This window comes from Saccopteryx bilineata, chromosome 7, assembly GCF_036850765.1.
Source record: "Saccopteryx bilineata isolate mSacBil1 chromosome 7, mSacBil1_pri_phased_curated, whole genome shotgun sequence".
Taxonomy (NCBI): Eukaryota; Metazoa; Chordata; class Mammalia; order Chiroptera; family Emballonuridae; genus Saccopteryx; species Saccopteryx bilineata.
In genome coordinates this window covers 75,750,147-75,763,910 of record NC_089496.1, presented here as the reverse complement: position 1 = coordinate 75,763,910, position 13,764 = coordinate 75,750,147, and the positions used below count along the sequence as shown (strand labels likewise).

At 46.5% G+C, this 13,764-nt stretch overlaps 1 protein-coding gene across 1 annotated transcript in view; it reads left to right on the top strand.

Annotated features, from left to right (window-relative positions):
• SLC28A1 (solute carrier family 28 member 1) overlaps nucleotides 1-11,586 on the top strand; it is a 54,895-nt gene extending 43,309 nt beyond the window's left edge. The window contains exons 15-18 of the mRNA XM_066239981.1: nucleotides 7,188-7,269; nucleotides 7,986-8,084; nucleotides 8,214-8,325; nucleotides 8,545-11,586. Coding sequence (XP_066096078.1) covers nucleotides 7,188-7,269; nucleotides 7,986-8,084; nucleotides 8,214-8,325; nucleotides 8,545-8,617 — 366 coding nt within the window. The 3' untranslated portion in view covers nucleotides 8,618-11,586. The remainder of the gene's footprint in view (nucleotides 1-7,187; nucleotides 7,270-7,985; nucleotides 8,085-8,213; nucleotides 8,326-8,544) is intronic.
• Nucleotides 11,587-13,764: the final 2,178 nt, after the last annotated feature.

Here is a 13,764-nt window from a genome sequence, read left to right as displayed (position 1 = left end):
TACTTGATCATGATGTATAATTTTTTTCATGTATTGCTGGATCCGGTTTGCTAATATTTTGTTGAAAATTTTAGCATCTAAATTCATCAGGGATATTGGCCTATAATTTTCTTTCTTTGTGTTGTCTTTGCCTGGTTTTGGAATCAGAATTATGCTTGCCTCATAAAAGGAGCTTGGAAGTCTTCCCTTCTCTTGAATTTTTTGAAATAGCTTGAGAAGGATAGGAGTTAGTTCTTTTTTGAATATTTGGTAGAATTTGCCTGTGAAGCCATCTGGCCCAGGGCTTTTGTTTGTTGGGAGTTTTTTGATAACTGTTTCAATCTCATTTGTTATAATTGGTCTGTTTAGGTTTTCTGATTCTTCCAGATTGATTTTTGAAAGATTATATGTTTTAAGGAATTTGTCCTTTTCACCTAGGTTTTCTAATTTTTTGGCATACAGTTCTTCATAATATTTTCTTACAATCCTTTGTATTTCTGCTATGTCAGTTGTTACTTCTCCACTCTCATTTCTAATTTTATTTATTTGAGTCCTCTCTCTTTTTTTCTTGGTGAGTCTGGTTAAAGGTTCGTCAGTCTTGTTTACTTTTTCAAAGAACCAGCTCTTGGTTTCATTGATCCTCTGTATTTTTTTTTAGCCTCTATGTCATTTATTTCCACTCTGATCTTTATTATTTCCATCCTTCTACTTCCTCTGGGTTTTACTTGCTATTCTTTTTCTAGTTCTTTTAGATGCAGGGTTAAGTTCTTTATTTGAGCTTTTTCTTGCTTCTTAAGGTATGCCTGTAATGCTATGAACTTCCTTCTCAGGATTGCTTTTGCTGTGTCCCATATATTTTGAGTTGTTGTATGTTCATTTTCATTTGTTTCAAGGAAATTTTTTATTTCTTCCTTGATCTCATTGTTAACCCGTTCGTTATTTAATAACATGCTATTTAGTTTCCCCAAGTGTTTGAGTGTTTTTTAGTTTTTCTATTGTTGTTGATTTTTAGTTTCATGCCATTGTGATCAGAGAAGATGCTTGATATGATTTTAATCTTCTTAAATTTATTGAGACTCGTTTTGTGTCCTAACATGTGGTCTATCCTAGAGAATGTACCATGAGCACTTGAAAAGAATGTATATTCTGCTGCTTTAGGGTGAAAGGTTCTGAAGATATCTATAAAATCCAGTTATCTAGTGTGTCCTTTAAGTTTGCTGTTTCTTTGTTAATTTTCTTTCTTAAGGATCTATGCCTGTGATGGCAAACCTTCTTATAAAAACTGCCCACTTTTGCAGTGCTGGTCAACCTTGTCCCTCCCGCCCACTAGTGGGCATTCCAGCTTTTATGGTGGGCAGTAGTGGAGCAACCAAACGGTGCCGTGATTGCCCACCATGAAAGCTGGAATGCCCACTAGTGGGTAGGAGGGACCAGGTTGACCAGCACTACAAAGGTGGGCGGTTTTTATAAAAAGGTTCGCCATCACGGATCTATGCAGTGATGTTAGTGGGGTATTGAAATCCCCTATTATGATAGTATTGCTGTTGATCTCGCTTTTTATGTCCATCAAAATCACTTTATATATTTAGGTGCTTCTATATTAGGTGCATAGATATTTATAGTGGTTATCTCTTCCTGTTGGATTGCTCCCTTTATCATTATGTATGACCTTCTTTATCCCTTACTATAGCCTTTGTTTTAAAGGCTATTTTGTCAGATATAAGTATTGCTACACCGGCCTTTTTTTTCCATTTCCATTTGCATGAAATATTTTTTTCCATCCCTTTACTTTCAGTCTATGTGTATGTTTTGTTTTGAGGTGGGTCTCTTGTAGACAGCATATGTATAGGTCCTGTTTTCTTATCCATGCAGCTACCCTATATCTTTTGATTAGAGCATTTAATCCATATACATTTAAGGTTATTATTGATATGTAGTTGTTTATTGCCATTTTATTATTTAAATCTACATTCCTTCTTTACTAGATTTTTTCCTCTTTTGTTCTCTTTACAACAGGCCCCTTAACATTTCTTGCAGCATTGGTTTGGTTGTAATTAATTCCTTGAGTTTTTTTTGTTTTTTTGTCTGGGAAGCTTTTTATTTCTCCTTCAGTTTTAAACAATAGCCTTGCTGGATAAAGCAGTCTTGGTTGTAGGCTCTTGTTCTGCATTACTTTGAATATTTCTTGCCATTCCTTCTGGCCTCAAGTGTTTCTGTTGAAAAGTCGAATGTCATTCTTATGGGGGCTCCTTTGTAGGTGATTGACTGCTATTCTCTTATAGCTTTTAGTATTCTTTCTTTATCTCTTAGCTTTGGTATTTTAATTATGGTATGTCTTGGTGTAGGTCTCTTTGGGTTTCTCTTAATTGAGATTCTCTGTGCTTCTTGACCTTTTGACTTTTTCCTGCATCAATTTAGGGAAGTTTTCAGCTATGATTTCTTCAGTCGGGTTCTCTATTCCTCGTTCTTTCTCTTCTCCTTCAGAATCCCTATTATGTGAATTTATTTCTCTTCATGTTGTCACATAGCTATCTTAGAGTTTCCTCAGACTTTTTGATCCTCTTTTCTTTTTGCTGTTCTGCTTCCATGCTTTTGCTTACCTTGTCCTCTAAATTGCTGATTTGATCCTCTGCTTCATCCAGCCTGCTTTTATTTCCTTCTAGTGTAGTCTTCATTTCTGATATTGTCTTTGTCATTTCTGTCTGACTCTTTTTTATGATTTCAATGTCCTTTTTGATGCCTGCTATTTATTTAGGTGCTCATTTTGTCCATCTATTGTTGCTCTAAGATGCTTGAGCATCCTAACAATCATTATTCTAAATCAGGCATCCCCAACCAAGGCCCCTGGGCCACATGTGGCCCCCTGAGGCCATTTACCCGGCCCTCCGCCACACTTCCAGAAGGGTCACCTCTTTCATTGGTGGTCAGTGAGAGGAGCACTGTATGTGGCGGCCCTCTAACAGTCTGAGGGACAGTGAACTGGCCCCTTGTGTAAAAAGTTTGGGGACCCCTGTTCTAAATCCTGCATCTGATATCTTGGTTAGTTCCATCTCATTCAGTTCTTTTTCTGGGGAATTCTCTTGTTGATTCGCTTGAATTTCATTTCTCTCTCTTCCAATTTTTCTCTGTATAGACTGCTCCTTTGGATGTGTTGTTTGTGTAGCTAGCTGAGCATAGGGTTGGTGTTGTCTGCCTCCAGCTTTCAGTTGTGTTGTTTCTAGATCTTCTTGGGTGGCCTCAGCTGTTGTTTGTATTCTGCTATGTGCTACTTGTCTGCTGCTACTGCTCTTTTTGCTGTTTGTGACAGCGTTTTCTATGCCTTAGCTGGGTCAGGTGTGAGGAGCCTTTCCTTAAGATACCACTCTAACTAGGGTTGTTAGGTTCTGAGCTGATGCTCTTCATATCTGGCTGCTGGATGTACCAGCCCTGGACCTCCCTGGCCGGAACCTGGCACAGACTAGTAGGGATCATTGCTTTTGACTGGTCCTTAGCAACCTTCTTGGAGCTACAGGCGATCCAGAATTTGTGGCTGCCTCTGCTGGGCCCTGATGCCATTGTAAATATCAGCTGCACTCCTAGGCTGGCTTTTATCTACTCTTGGCTAGTGTGTGGCCTCTCTATTCCTGAAGTGTAGTCTTTCCACTGGCCCCCTGCTGCCTCTGTCTCCTTGGGCACTGGCACTGGCTCATGGGCCGTATCTGGGGCTGCTCCACAGGCATGGTGACTCCTCGCCTCCTGGGCTCCGCCCCCCCCTCGTATCCATGCAGGACACCTCTCCAGGCTCTGCTACTCACTGTCGCTGCGTGGGCCACCTGGTTCTACCCCCCATGGGTGTGCAGGACTCCTCCCCAGGCTCTGCCCTCCCCGCAGGCATGCAGGAGGCCTCTCTGGGTTCCGCCCCTATCCACTGCATAGGCCGAGCACCATGGCCGCCTCCTCAGCCAGGCCCTTCTGCCCTTCAGAGGGTACTCAGCAGGTTGGGGGGGGATGGTGTAGCCCAGATCTTAGCACTCAAAACCTGTGTCCCTGATGTGCCCCCTGCTTCTAAGTATCTCTTTGCACTGACTGGAGCAGGAGAGCCTCTGGTGGGTGGGGTAATTGCTTCCCTTTGCTGGCTTGGTTCTCCCAGGAAGAATGTCCACTTTAGGTTTGGGGAGTGACAGGGGTCAGGGTGGCTGTCCCCCACAGTCTCTCCCTGTGCCCCCGAGACTACACTCTCCTCTCTCAACTCCAGTCCTCTTGGGGCTCCCTGCTCCCGGAGTCTCTGGTAAGTGGCTGTGAATGACATTTTCTACACTGTCCCTTTAATACAGAGCCTGGGCTTGAGAGTTCTGTCTCCCTCTCGCAAACAGTAACCCGGCTCTACTTCCAGCTGAATACTGTCTGTACACCTCCTCTAGTCTCTGGGGCTCCAGGCTGGGGTTCTGGTCCTGTGGCTGAGGACCCACAACTCTCTGGGCAACCAACCCTGCTGTGAGAGACCCTCTGGGCCACCTCTCACTCCTGGGAGCAGGGCAGCCCTTTCCACGTCTCTGCCTTTCCTACCAGCTCTGTGTGGTTCCTTCAGTGATGCTTGGTTATAGATTCCTCTTAGTTTAGTCCAAAGTTGGTTTTTCAAGATGATTGTTCCTAAGTTAAGTTGTAATCCACTTTGGTTCTGGGAGGTGGGAGTTGTAACATTCACCTACTTCCACGGCCATTTTCCCTCTCCCATAAGCATCACTGTTGATATCTGTACCTTCACATATTTAACCAATCTTCTGCTGTCGGGCCATTCAGGTTAATTCCATTATTTGGCAATTATGCACAATGCTGAAAGGGATAGGATTGTGTACAGAAATTTTTCCTGCTCTCGGATCATTTCCCCAGGAGCTTTCCCAGATGCGAGATGACTGAATCACATGGCATGAGTCCTCCTGTTGTTGCTGCCAGTAAGTTTCCCAAAGGGTTGTAGCAACTAAAATCACCCCCAGCTGTGCCTGAGAGCATGAACTTCACCACACATTGAACAGCACTGAGTAGCCTCTTAAAAAAAAGTTGTGCTATTTGAACAGGCAAATCATAGCTCATTGTTTTGTGTTTCTTGGGTTACTAGCAACTTTTAACATACACTTATTTTGTATTTTAAGTTATTTTTTTATTCATTGTTTGATTTTTAGAGAAAGAGGAAGAGAGAGAGACAGAAAGAGAGAAACATTGATTTTGTTGCTCCACTCATTCATGCCATCGTTGGTTGATTCATGCACATGCCCTGACTGGGGATCAAACCACCTGCACCCTTAGCACATTGGGACAATGCTCCAACCAACTAGCTACCTGCCCAGAGCCTAAGTTATTTGTTTTTTAATTGTAAAGGAAGGTACTCTTTTTTTAAAAGTTTGTATAGAGGCCCTGGCCGGTTGGCTCAGTGGTAGAGTGTTGGCCTGGCGTGTAGAGGTCCCGGGTTCGATTCCAGGCCAGGGCACACAGGAGAAGTGCCCATTTGCTTCTCCACCCCTCCCCCTCTCCTTCCTCTCTGTCTCTCTCTTCCCCTCCCGCAGCGATGCTCCATTGGAGCAAAGATGGCCCAGGCGCTGGGGATGGCTCCTTGGCCTCTGCCCCAGATGCTAGAGTGGCTCTGGTCGCGGCAGAGCGATGCCCCGGAGGGGCAGAGCATCGCCCCCTGGTGGGCAGAGCGTCGCCCCCTGGTGGGCGTGCTGGGTGGATCCCAGTCGGGCACATGCGGGAGTCTGTCTGACTGTCTCTCCCGGTTTCTAGCTTCAGAAAAATACAAAAAAAAAAAAAAAAAAAAAAAGTTTGTATAGAGTAAAAAGCACAGATTTCCCCTCACTCCTCATTCTCAGTCTCCTCTACAGACAATAGATGGTACACACTTTCAGAATCTTTTTTTTTTTTTTTAACAAACTTCATTTCTTCAGCCAGTATTTGTTGAGACCTCTGAGGTGCCAGGCACTCACTCTGTGAGGTACCAGGGATAGAAAGGGAATTAGACAGACATGGTCCCACTGTTGTGGAACTTTCATCTAGTGAAAGACACAGGCAAAACTCAAGAAAGCAAAGGAATAAAAAATAAAATAACCACAATTTGTGGTAAGTTCTATAAAGGAGACAACAGGAGGAAACATGGATGAGGTTCTTGATTGGCTGGGCTGCGTAGGAACTTCCTTAGTTACCTAACCTCTTGGAGCCTCAGTTTTGTCTTCTCTACAATAAGAGCAATAATACTACCTTATAACTATAACAATTGTCTGGTATTTTTTATTATTTAATGTTTAAAGTCTCAATATTCATTTGCTTTCATGATCTAGGTTGTTTTTCTTTATACTTATTTTTAGAGCAAGAGGAGAGAAAAAGAAAGAGAAGGGGAGAGGAGCAGGAAGCATCAACCCCCATATGTGCCTTGACCAGGCAAGCCTGGGGTTTTGAACCAGTGACCTCAGTGTTCCAGGCTGACGCTTTATCCGCTGTGCCGCCACAGGCCAGGCACAGGATTATTTTTTATATGATATGAGATATGGGTCTAAGCCAATTTTCTGCCCTCAATCGTCACATTTGGGGCTCATAACACCTCCTTCTGGGAAATTAAATAACTGTTCAGTGCAAAAGAGAAAGAGAATTACTCTGCTTAAACATGTACTGTGTGCCTGGTGCTTCCCACACATGGCATGACTCTTGCACTGGCCCTTCCAGGCTGGTACTATCATCCCCACATTCCAGACGGAGAAACAAAAATGCAAAGAGGCTATTGACTCACCCTGATCATACCTGGGTACAAGCCTGGAACCCCAGTTGCTGGGCTCCACGTCCCTCACTCTCTTCACTAGGCCACACTCTCTCCACCTTCAGGATGACAGCACCCTCCGAGTTCAGCCTGAGGATCACAGGAGACAGAGTGTAAGACTGCAGAGTGTTGGGAAGGGGCCATTCACCTAAATGGCTCCTGGTGCAGAGCTTGATAGACTGAGCAAGCCTGAATCACACCCAGAAAGGCTGGAAATTAAGCTGAGCAGATAGAAGGGCACCTGAGGAGGTGCAGCTTGAACTGACTTAGAGCTGGGTGTGCAAAGCCTGGGAGGGGACAGCACCAAGCACTTCCAAGGTCAAAGACACAGAACAAGTGGGTGATGTGAAGGCCAGCGAGCCAGGTGGCGTAGTGCTCCTATCCCATCTGAGGGGAACCCCTCCTCACTCCTCTTCTGTAATTCCAGGTCAGGGCAGAAATCCTCACAACCTATGCCCTCTGTGGATTTGCCAACTTCAGCTCCCTTGGGATCATGCTGGGAGGCCTGAGTGAGTCTTATGGGGGCATTGAGGGCGTCCTGGCCTTTTGGGGGCCTGGACTCTAGTCTCAGCTATGAAACAACTTCTTGGGGACCTACAGGCCTCAGTTGCTCCCTTTGTCTAAGGCAAGGCCTGAGTGAAATGGCGATGGAGCTTCCTCCCAGCCTGGGGATCCCATGATTCTCTGCTTCTGAGAGTGGTCCAGGCCAGGCCTGGCTCTGGGGTCTGGGGAAGGACAGGAAGTACCGTGCTGGCCTCTCCCGAGATTCTGGCCGATCATTTCCCACACCACAGTGAACAGGCAGGCCTGGGACGCCTAGAGGGGAGTTCTCTGCTCAGGTCTCAGCTCTGCACAGAAACCGTTTCCATTCCTCATAGTCCCCCTCCCTGGGGGTGTAGCCACCCCATTTTACAGAGCAGCATACTGAGTCTTGGAGAAGTGAAGTGATGGCCTAAGTCTCTTAGCTAGTAAGTGGCTGAGTGTGTATTTAACCCCAGGTCTGCCTAACTCCAGACCCAGACTCTTTTCCTGCACCTGCCACTGATGACGTGTGCGGGAGCTGTAAGGTACTCCTTAGTGGCCCAAGTCAGGCCAAGGAAATGACCCTGGACTCCTGAACTCAGCCTGCCAAAGAGGGAGGGGAGTGAGCAGATGCAGCCAGAGGTGCCGAGTGTGGGCCAGAGGTCCGTGATGTCCTGGCCTTAACATTCCTGTCCCCTTGCAGCCTCCATGGCCCCCCAACGGAGGAGCGACTTCTCCCAGATCGTGCTCCGGGCGCTCTGCACAGGGGCCTGTGTATCCCTTGTGAACGCCTGCGTTGCAGGTGAGTCCCTGCCTGGCAGAGTCCTGATTGTCTAGCTGGACTGGGCACTGAGGCTCTGGCCTCTTTGGAAGTCCTTGGGGATGGAAGTGCAGGTATAGACCCTGCTCACTGGCTGCTTTTCCTGCATAGGGATCCTCTATGTGCCCAGGGGGGCGGAGGTCAACTGTGCGACCCTCCTGAACATGACGCTCAGCAGCAGCAGCTTCGAGGTGTACCAGTGCTGCCGCGAGGTCTTCCAGAGGTGAGGAACTGAGCATGTCTTGGGCACCAGGGTCAAAGGGGTGGAAATGTCATGGCTGTGTTTGACTTGGCCAGGGGAGGAGGAAGTGGGTCTTGAGAACCAAACCTGGGGAGGAAAGGTGGACCAGAGACATGGAGTATCTTTCCCAGGGTTGCACAGCCTTTAGTAGCCAGTGGAGCCAGTCCTAGAGCTCAGACTGCAGCCTTTGTTTTTTTTCAGCCCCAGCCCAGAGTTCAGCCCAGAAGCCCTGGACAACTGCTGTCGATTTTACAACCACACAATCTGCGCATAGTGGGGACAGCATGCCTTTGTGCCTTCTGGGGGCTCTTCTTCCCCAGGAGGCCACTGACCCCACTGTTCCCCCTCCCGGCCTCTCTTGAGGACACCGCACTGTGAAGGGGTGGCAGGGTGGATGGGTAGAGGCTGAGAGAGTGTGTAAGCGAATGTAGGATGTGCCCCACTCCTCGCCCCCATGCTCCCCCATTTCTCCTCCCAAATGCAAATTCTCAGAGTCACTTCTGCCTCCTCGTCTCTCCCCTTCACATCCAGCAGCCTCTGGTCTTCTGTAACCCCCTTCCTGCCATAGGTCTCTCTCGCGTCTTTCCTTCTATTATGTTCCCTCACCCCTGGCCTTTCAGCCCCCTCCTTCTCTTCTCTGGGCATTTGGGGCTCTTTGAAACTTACCTCTGCCACTGGCTTTTCTTAGAGATCCTCTTCCTTACTTTCAGAGACTCCCTTACTGTCTCCCCCATAGCAAATCTGGTATCCCATGGAACACTGTCCCACAAGTTGTCCAGAGTTTCCATGGTCCACTAGGTTTGGGAAATACTGGGCTAAACAAAGTTAGGGTTTTTGTGGGTTTTTTTAAGTGAGAAAAGGGGAGTTAGAGAGACAGACCCCTGACAATCTCCATCTGGGACTGATGCTCAAATCAACCGAGCTATTCTCAGTGCCTGAGGCCGACACTTGGACCAACTAAGCCACTGGCTGCAATAGGGAAAGAGAGAGAGAAGGAGGAGAGGAAGGAGAAGAGAAACAGATGGTTGCTTCTCATGTGTGCCTGACTGGGAATCAAACCTGGGATGTCCACACTCTGGGCTGATGCTCTAAATAAGGGGTAGTCAACCTTTTTATACCTACCGCCCACTTTTGTATCTCTGTTAGTAGTAAAATTTTCTAACCGCCCACTGGTTCCACAGTAATGGTGATTTATAAAGTAGGGAAGTCACTTTACTTTATAAAATTTATAAAGCAGAGTTACAGCAAGTTAAAGCATATAATAATAATTACTTACCAAGTACTTTATGTAGGATTTTCGCTAAGTTTGGCAAAATAAATCTTTATAAAACAACTTACTATATAGTTAAATCTATCTTTTTATTTATATATACTTTGGTTGCTCCGCTACCACCCACCATGAAAGCTGGAATGCCCACTAGTTGGGTGGTAGGGACCAGGTTGACTACCACTGCTCTAAATACTGAGCCAACAGCCCATGGCCTGTTTTTTGTTTTTTTTTGTTTTTTTAAAACTATGAACATGTCAGAGCTTGTTGATATGATAGGAAATGTTTTCCAAATTTATTTGACTGTAAGAACTTTTTTGAAGGAAACATCTCTTAGTTGAGGATTCCATAGAACACAATTTGGGAAATATTGATTAATGTTCAAACTACTTGACGTAATTGTGCTACTCACAGATGTTTACATAACATCATTTGCCCAGTACATTCTCAGTGCTTCATACATTCTACCTCAATCTTTACCACAACCCTGTGAAGGCAGGTACTATTATCATCCCCAGGTGAGGCCCAGAAGGGTTAAGTAACTTGCTTGCCAAGAGTGACCCAGCTGGGGAGATGCAGATGCGGAATTTGAACCCAGGCCATCCAGTTCTACAAGCTGTGGTGTTTGCTCTGTGTTGGACTGCTAGCAGTCACAGAACTGTTGTGTACTTACCCTCACCTTCTTGCCCTGCCTCTTCCCCATCCTGACCCGTGTGACCAGCAGGTTAGGCATCCGAGGTGTTTTCCCTGTCCTACGTCTTTATCTCTGGGGTCCCGTCACATAGCACATCCCCTGCTTCTCGCTTTTCTCTCTGCTGCTCCCATCTCAAGTCTCAGTTCCCCAGCAGCTTTGGCTGCCGTGACTGGCCGTGTCCCTGTCCCTGGGTCACTGAGCTCCTGTTCTCTCACCCCCTCTGTCAAGTCGGGCTTCCCAGCTGGGGCCAGTGCTGGCCTGAGGCAGAGGGAATGTGTGTGGAACCTGGTCATCCTGCTCGGGGCCAGTCAGCCGGGTGCTGCTCCTGTTCCATCATGGGCTTTGGTTTTACCGAAACTGGCCTTGCTATTTGCAGGCCCCACAGGCTAGCTTAGGGTTCCTGTCCTTAGGGCTTGAGTGCTTCACCTGAGCTTTGCAGAGTGAAGTCTTAGCCTGACTCTCATCCCTGTGGCCGAGCCCTTGACTTGCTCTCTGCAGCCCCCCACTTAGCCCCTATCCCTGCCCCAACTCCACACGGGCTGTCTCAGGACGTCCTGCTGATGTGAGCTGCACAGCAGTCTCAGTATTGGACCCGGGCCCCTCCTGCCTGACTGTTGGGTCATAAGCTGCCTAAGGGCCCCAAACTTCCCCCCTCCCTGGACTCCCAACTCACTCAGCAGATAGCCAGTGTCATTCCCAGAAGACAGTAAGCCTGAAAAGACAGTGCTCACCACACTACCACACTTCTGCCTTCTGTCCCAGTACCCAGCACAGTGCTGGGCCCCTGTAATGCGCTGGGTAGGTGCTTGTGGGATTGACTTGTACCTTCTCCCAGAGCCACCAGTGTGTTCACGTTGTAGGAGACTAACTGTCATGTGATGTTATAGTGGCCCAAATATGTCGCCCAAGAGATATGTCCAAGTTCTATCTCTTGGTACCTGTGAATGTGAACTTATTGGAAATAGGGTCTTACATGTATAATTAAACTAAGTAAGTCAAGATGAGATTATCCTGAATATAGCCTCAATCCAATGATGTATAACAGGAAGGGGGGGCAATTTGAGGCACAGGCACAGAGACGTGCAATGACAAGATGGAAGCAGAGATCATCAGCCTCAGGACACAGCCCCCCCCCCCCCCCCCCCACACACACACACACACAAGCCAGGGGATGCCTGGAGCTGCCAGAAGCCGGAAGCAGGATGGGAGGATTCAGAGGGCGCATGCCCTGCAGGTTTCCTACTTCTGGGCCCAGAACTGTGAGAGAATAAATTTCTACTGTTTAAGCCACCACGTTTGCGGTTATTTGTTATGGCAGCTCTGGGAAACTAATAGAGGTATTTTGAATAGAATTCTAGAACAGAAAAAAATTACATTAGGGGAAAACTAATAAAATCCAAACAAAGTACGGAGTTTAGTTAAAAACATTAATATTGGTTTGTTCGTGGTAGGAATGTACCATAGTTAACATAGGCGGTGAACACAGAGGAAACTGGCTGTGGGATATATGGGACCTGCGTATTATTTGGGCAGCCTATTTGTAAATCTAAAACTATTCTAAAGTGTAAAACAATCTGAAAACTGAATGGGGAAAATCCTGCATTGACACAGGTGGAGTGTAGCTTCTAAGGCAGCCAGTGGGCGGTTCTGTCCTGCACAATGTGTGTCTCAGGAGGCAGCCCACCAAGGCCTATGAGCTGCCTGGGGGGCCACATCTACTCCCCTCCCACCGCCTCTGGCCATGGCCCTGCTCTCACCTCTCCTGCCCCTCCCTTTAATTCAAGTGAATCAGTCCCGACCTCTTTACAACCACGTGAAGAACATCATCTGCTTAGAATTCCTTTCGACTCAGAATGAGTGAGCCCTGAGTTTGGACAGGACCCAAACCATCATTTTGAGGATGTCCGCCCCTGCCAACTTTCCTGGAGAATTTTTACACCCACAGGATGGATGTCTCTGTCACCATGCTCTTCTGTGTGAATCGTGAGACTCCACTCCCCCAGCCACCACTGACTGAACCAGGACTAACACCTGTCTCAGGGGAAGCCAAACCCACAGTTCTGCCAATGGCCTTTCAGATTCTTGGGAAAAAGTTTGAACACAACAACAAAGCCCAGAAACAGAGCTAGGAGCTGAGTCACCACAGTGGGGCTGGCCTGGAGCTGATCTCATTCCTACTCTGCCTGCCTCCAAGTTGCTCAGGTTTTCCTTGGATTCAATGACAGTTGAATTGTCTCCAGAAACCCCGTCTAATCTGAGCTGCTGTGCAAAGATTGCTTTTACCTTGTAATCAAAAGGGTCCTGCCTAGGAGAGCCACATTATTAAACTCCCCATGCCTCTTGGGGTTAAGTGGTCATTTATCATTTGCTTGAATACCATCAAAAGAAGCTTCTTGCTGTCTTGCCATGCAACCCAATTACTATTGGACAACTCCACTTCTTAGATGGTTCTTTTTTCTTTTTCCCTAAGGTTTTATTTATTGATTTTACAGAGAGAGGAGAGGGGAGAGTGGAGCGAGAAGTATCAACTCATAGTTGCTTCACTTTAGTTGTTCATTGGTTGCTTGTCACATATGCCTTGACCAGGCAAGCCTAGGGTTTTGAACCAATGACCTCAGCGTTCCAGGTCAATGCTCTATCCATTTTGCCACCACAGGTCAGGCTGATGGTTCTTTTTGATTTTGCATTAAGAAGTGATCCATTTTCATCCAGTTTTGCCATTCTGGGCCATTCAGAACAAGCCCCATTTTGTGTGTTTATTTTTATTGTTCTTTTTTTATTTACCAAAGTAATACTTGCTTGTGATTTTTAAATTAAAAAAAATATTTTTATGACTTTATTTATTCATTTTAGAGAGGAGAGAGAGAGAGAGAGAAAGAGAGAGAAGAGGGAGGAGCAGAAAGCACCAACTCCCATATGTGCCTTGACCAGGAAAGCCTGAGGTTTTGAACTGGTGACCTCAGCATTCCAGGTTGACGCTTTATCCACTGCACCACCACAGGTCAGACTTTAAAAAGTCAAGTCTTATTGAAAGCTTACAGAGCAAGCCATTCAACAGTTTGAGCATGGTGACCATCCAGGCTTCTCTGCTCTGAGCTGGGAATCCTTAGTTCTTCCCTGTTTCTCACATAGTACATAGTGATTTTAAATTTTGCCCCAGACTCACATGCAGACAGTGCATGAGTTATGGGCAAGTCCAAGGTTGAAGCCAGAACCCAGCATGGTGAACATGATCTCATGGGTGTAACCAAGACATTGTGATGAGACTAAAGATGGACTATAGCCTCGGTGGGTATTTAAAAGTGGCAGAACAATGAGAAAGGGGGAGTGTAAAGAAGCTACATGCCTACTTCAGGAATCCTGAAAGTTGAAGGCTTGCATGTTGAGGATGAAGCATGAGAAGGAGTTGCCATTGAAGGAGAGACTGGGAGAAAGTCCTGGCCTGGATCACCAAGGGAAC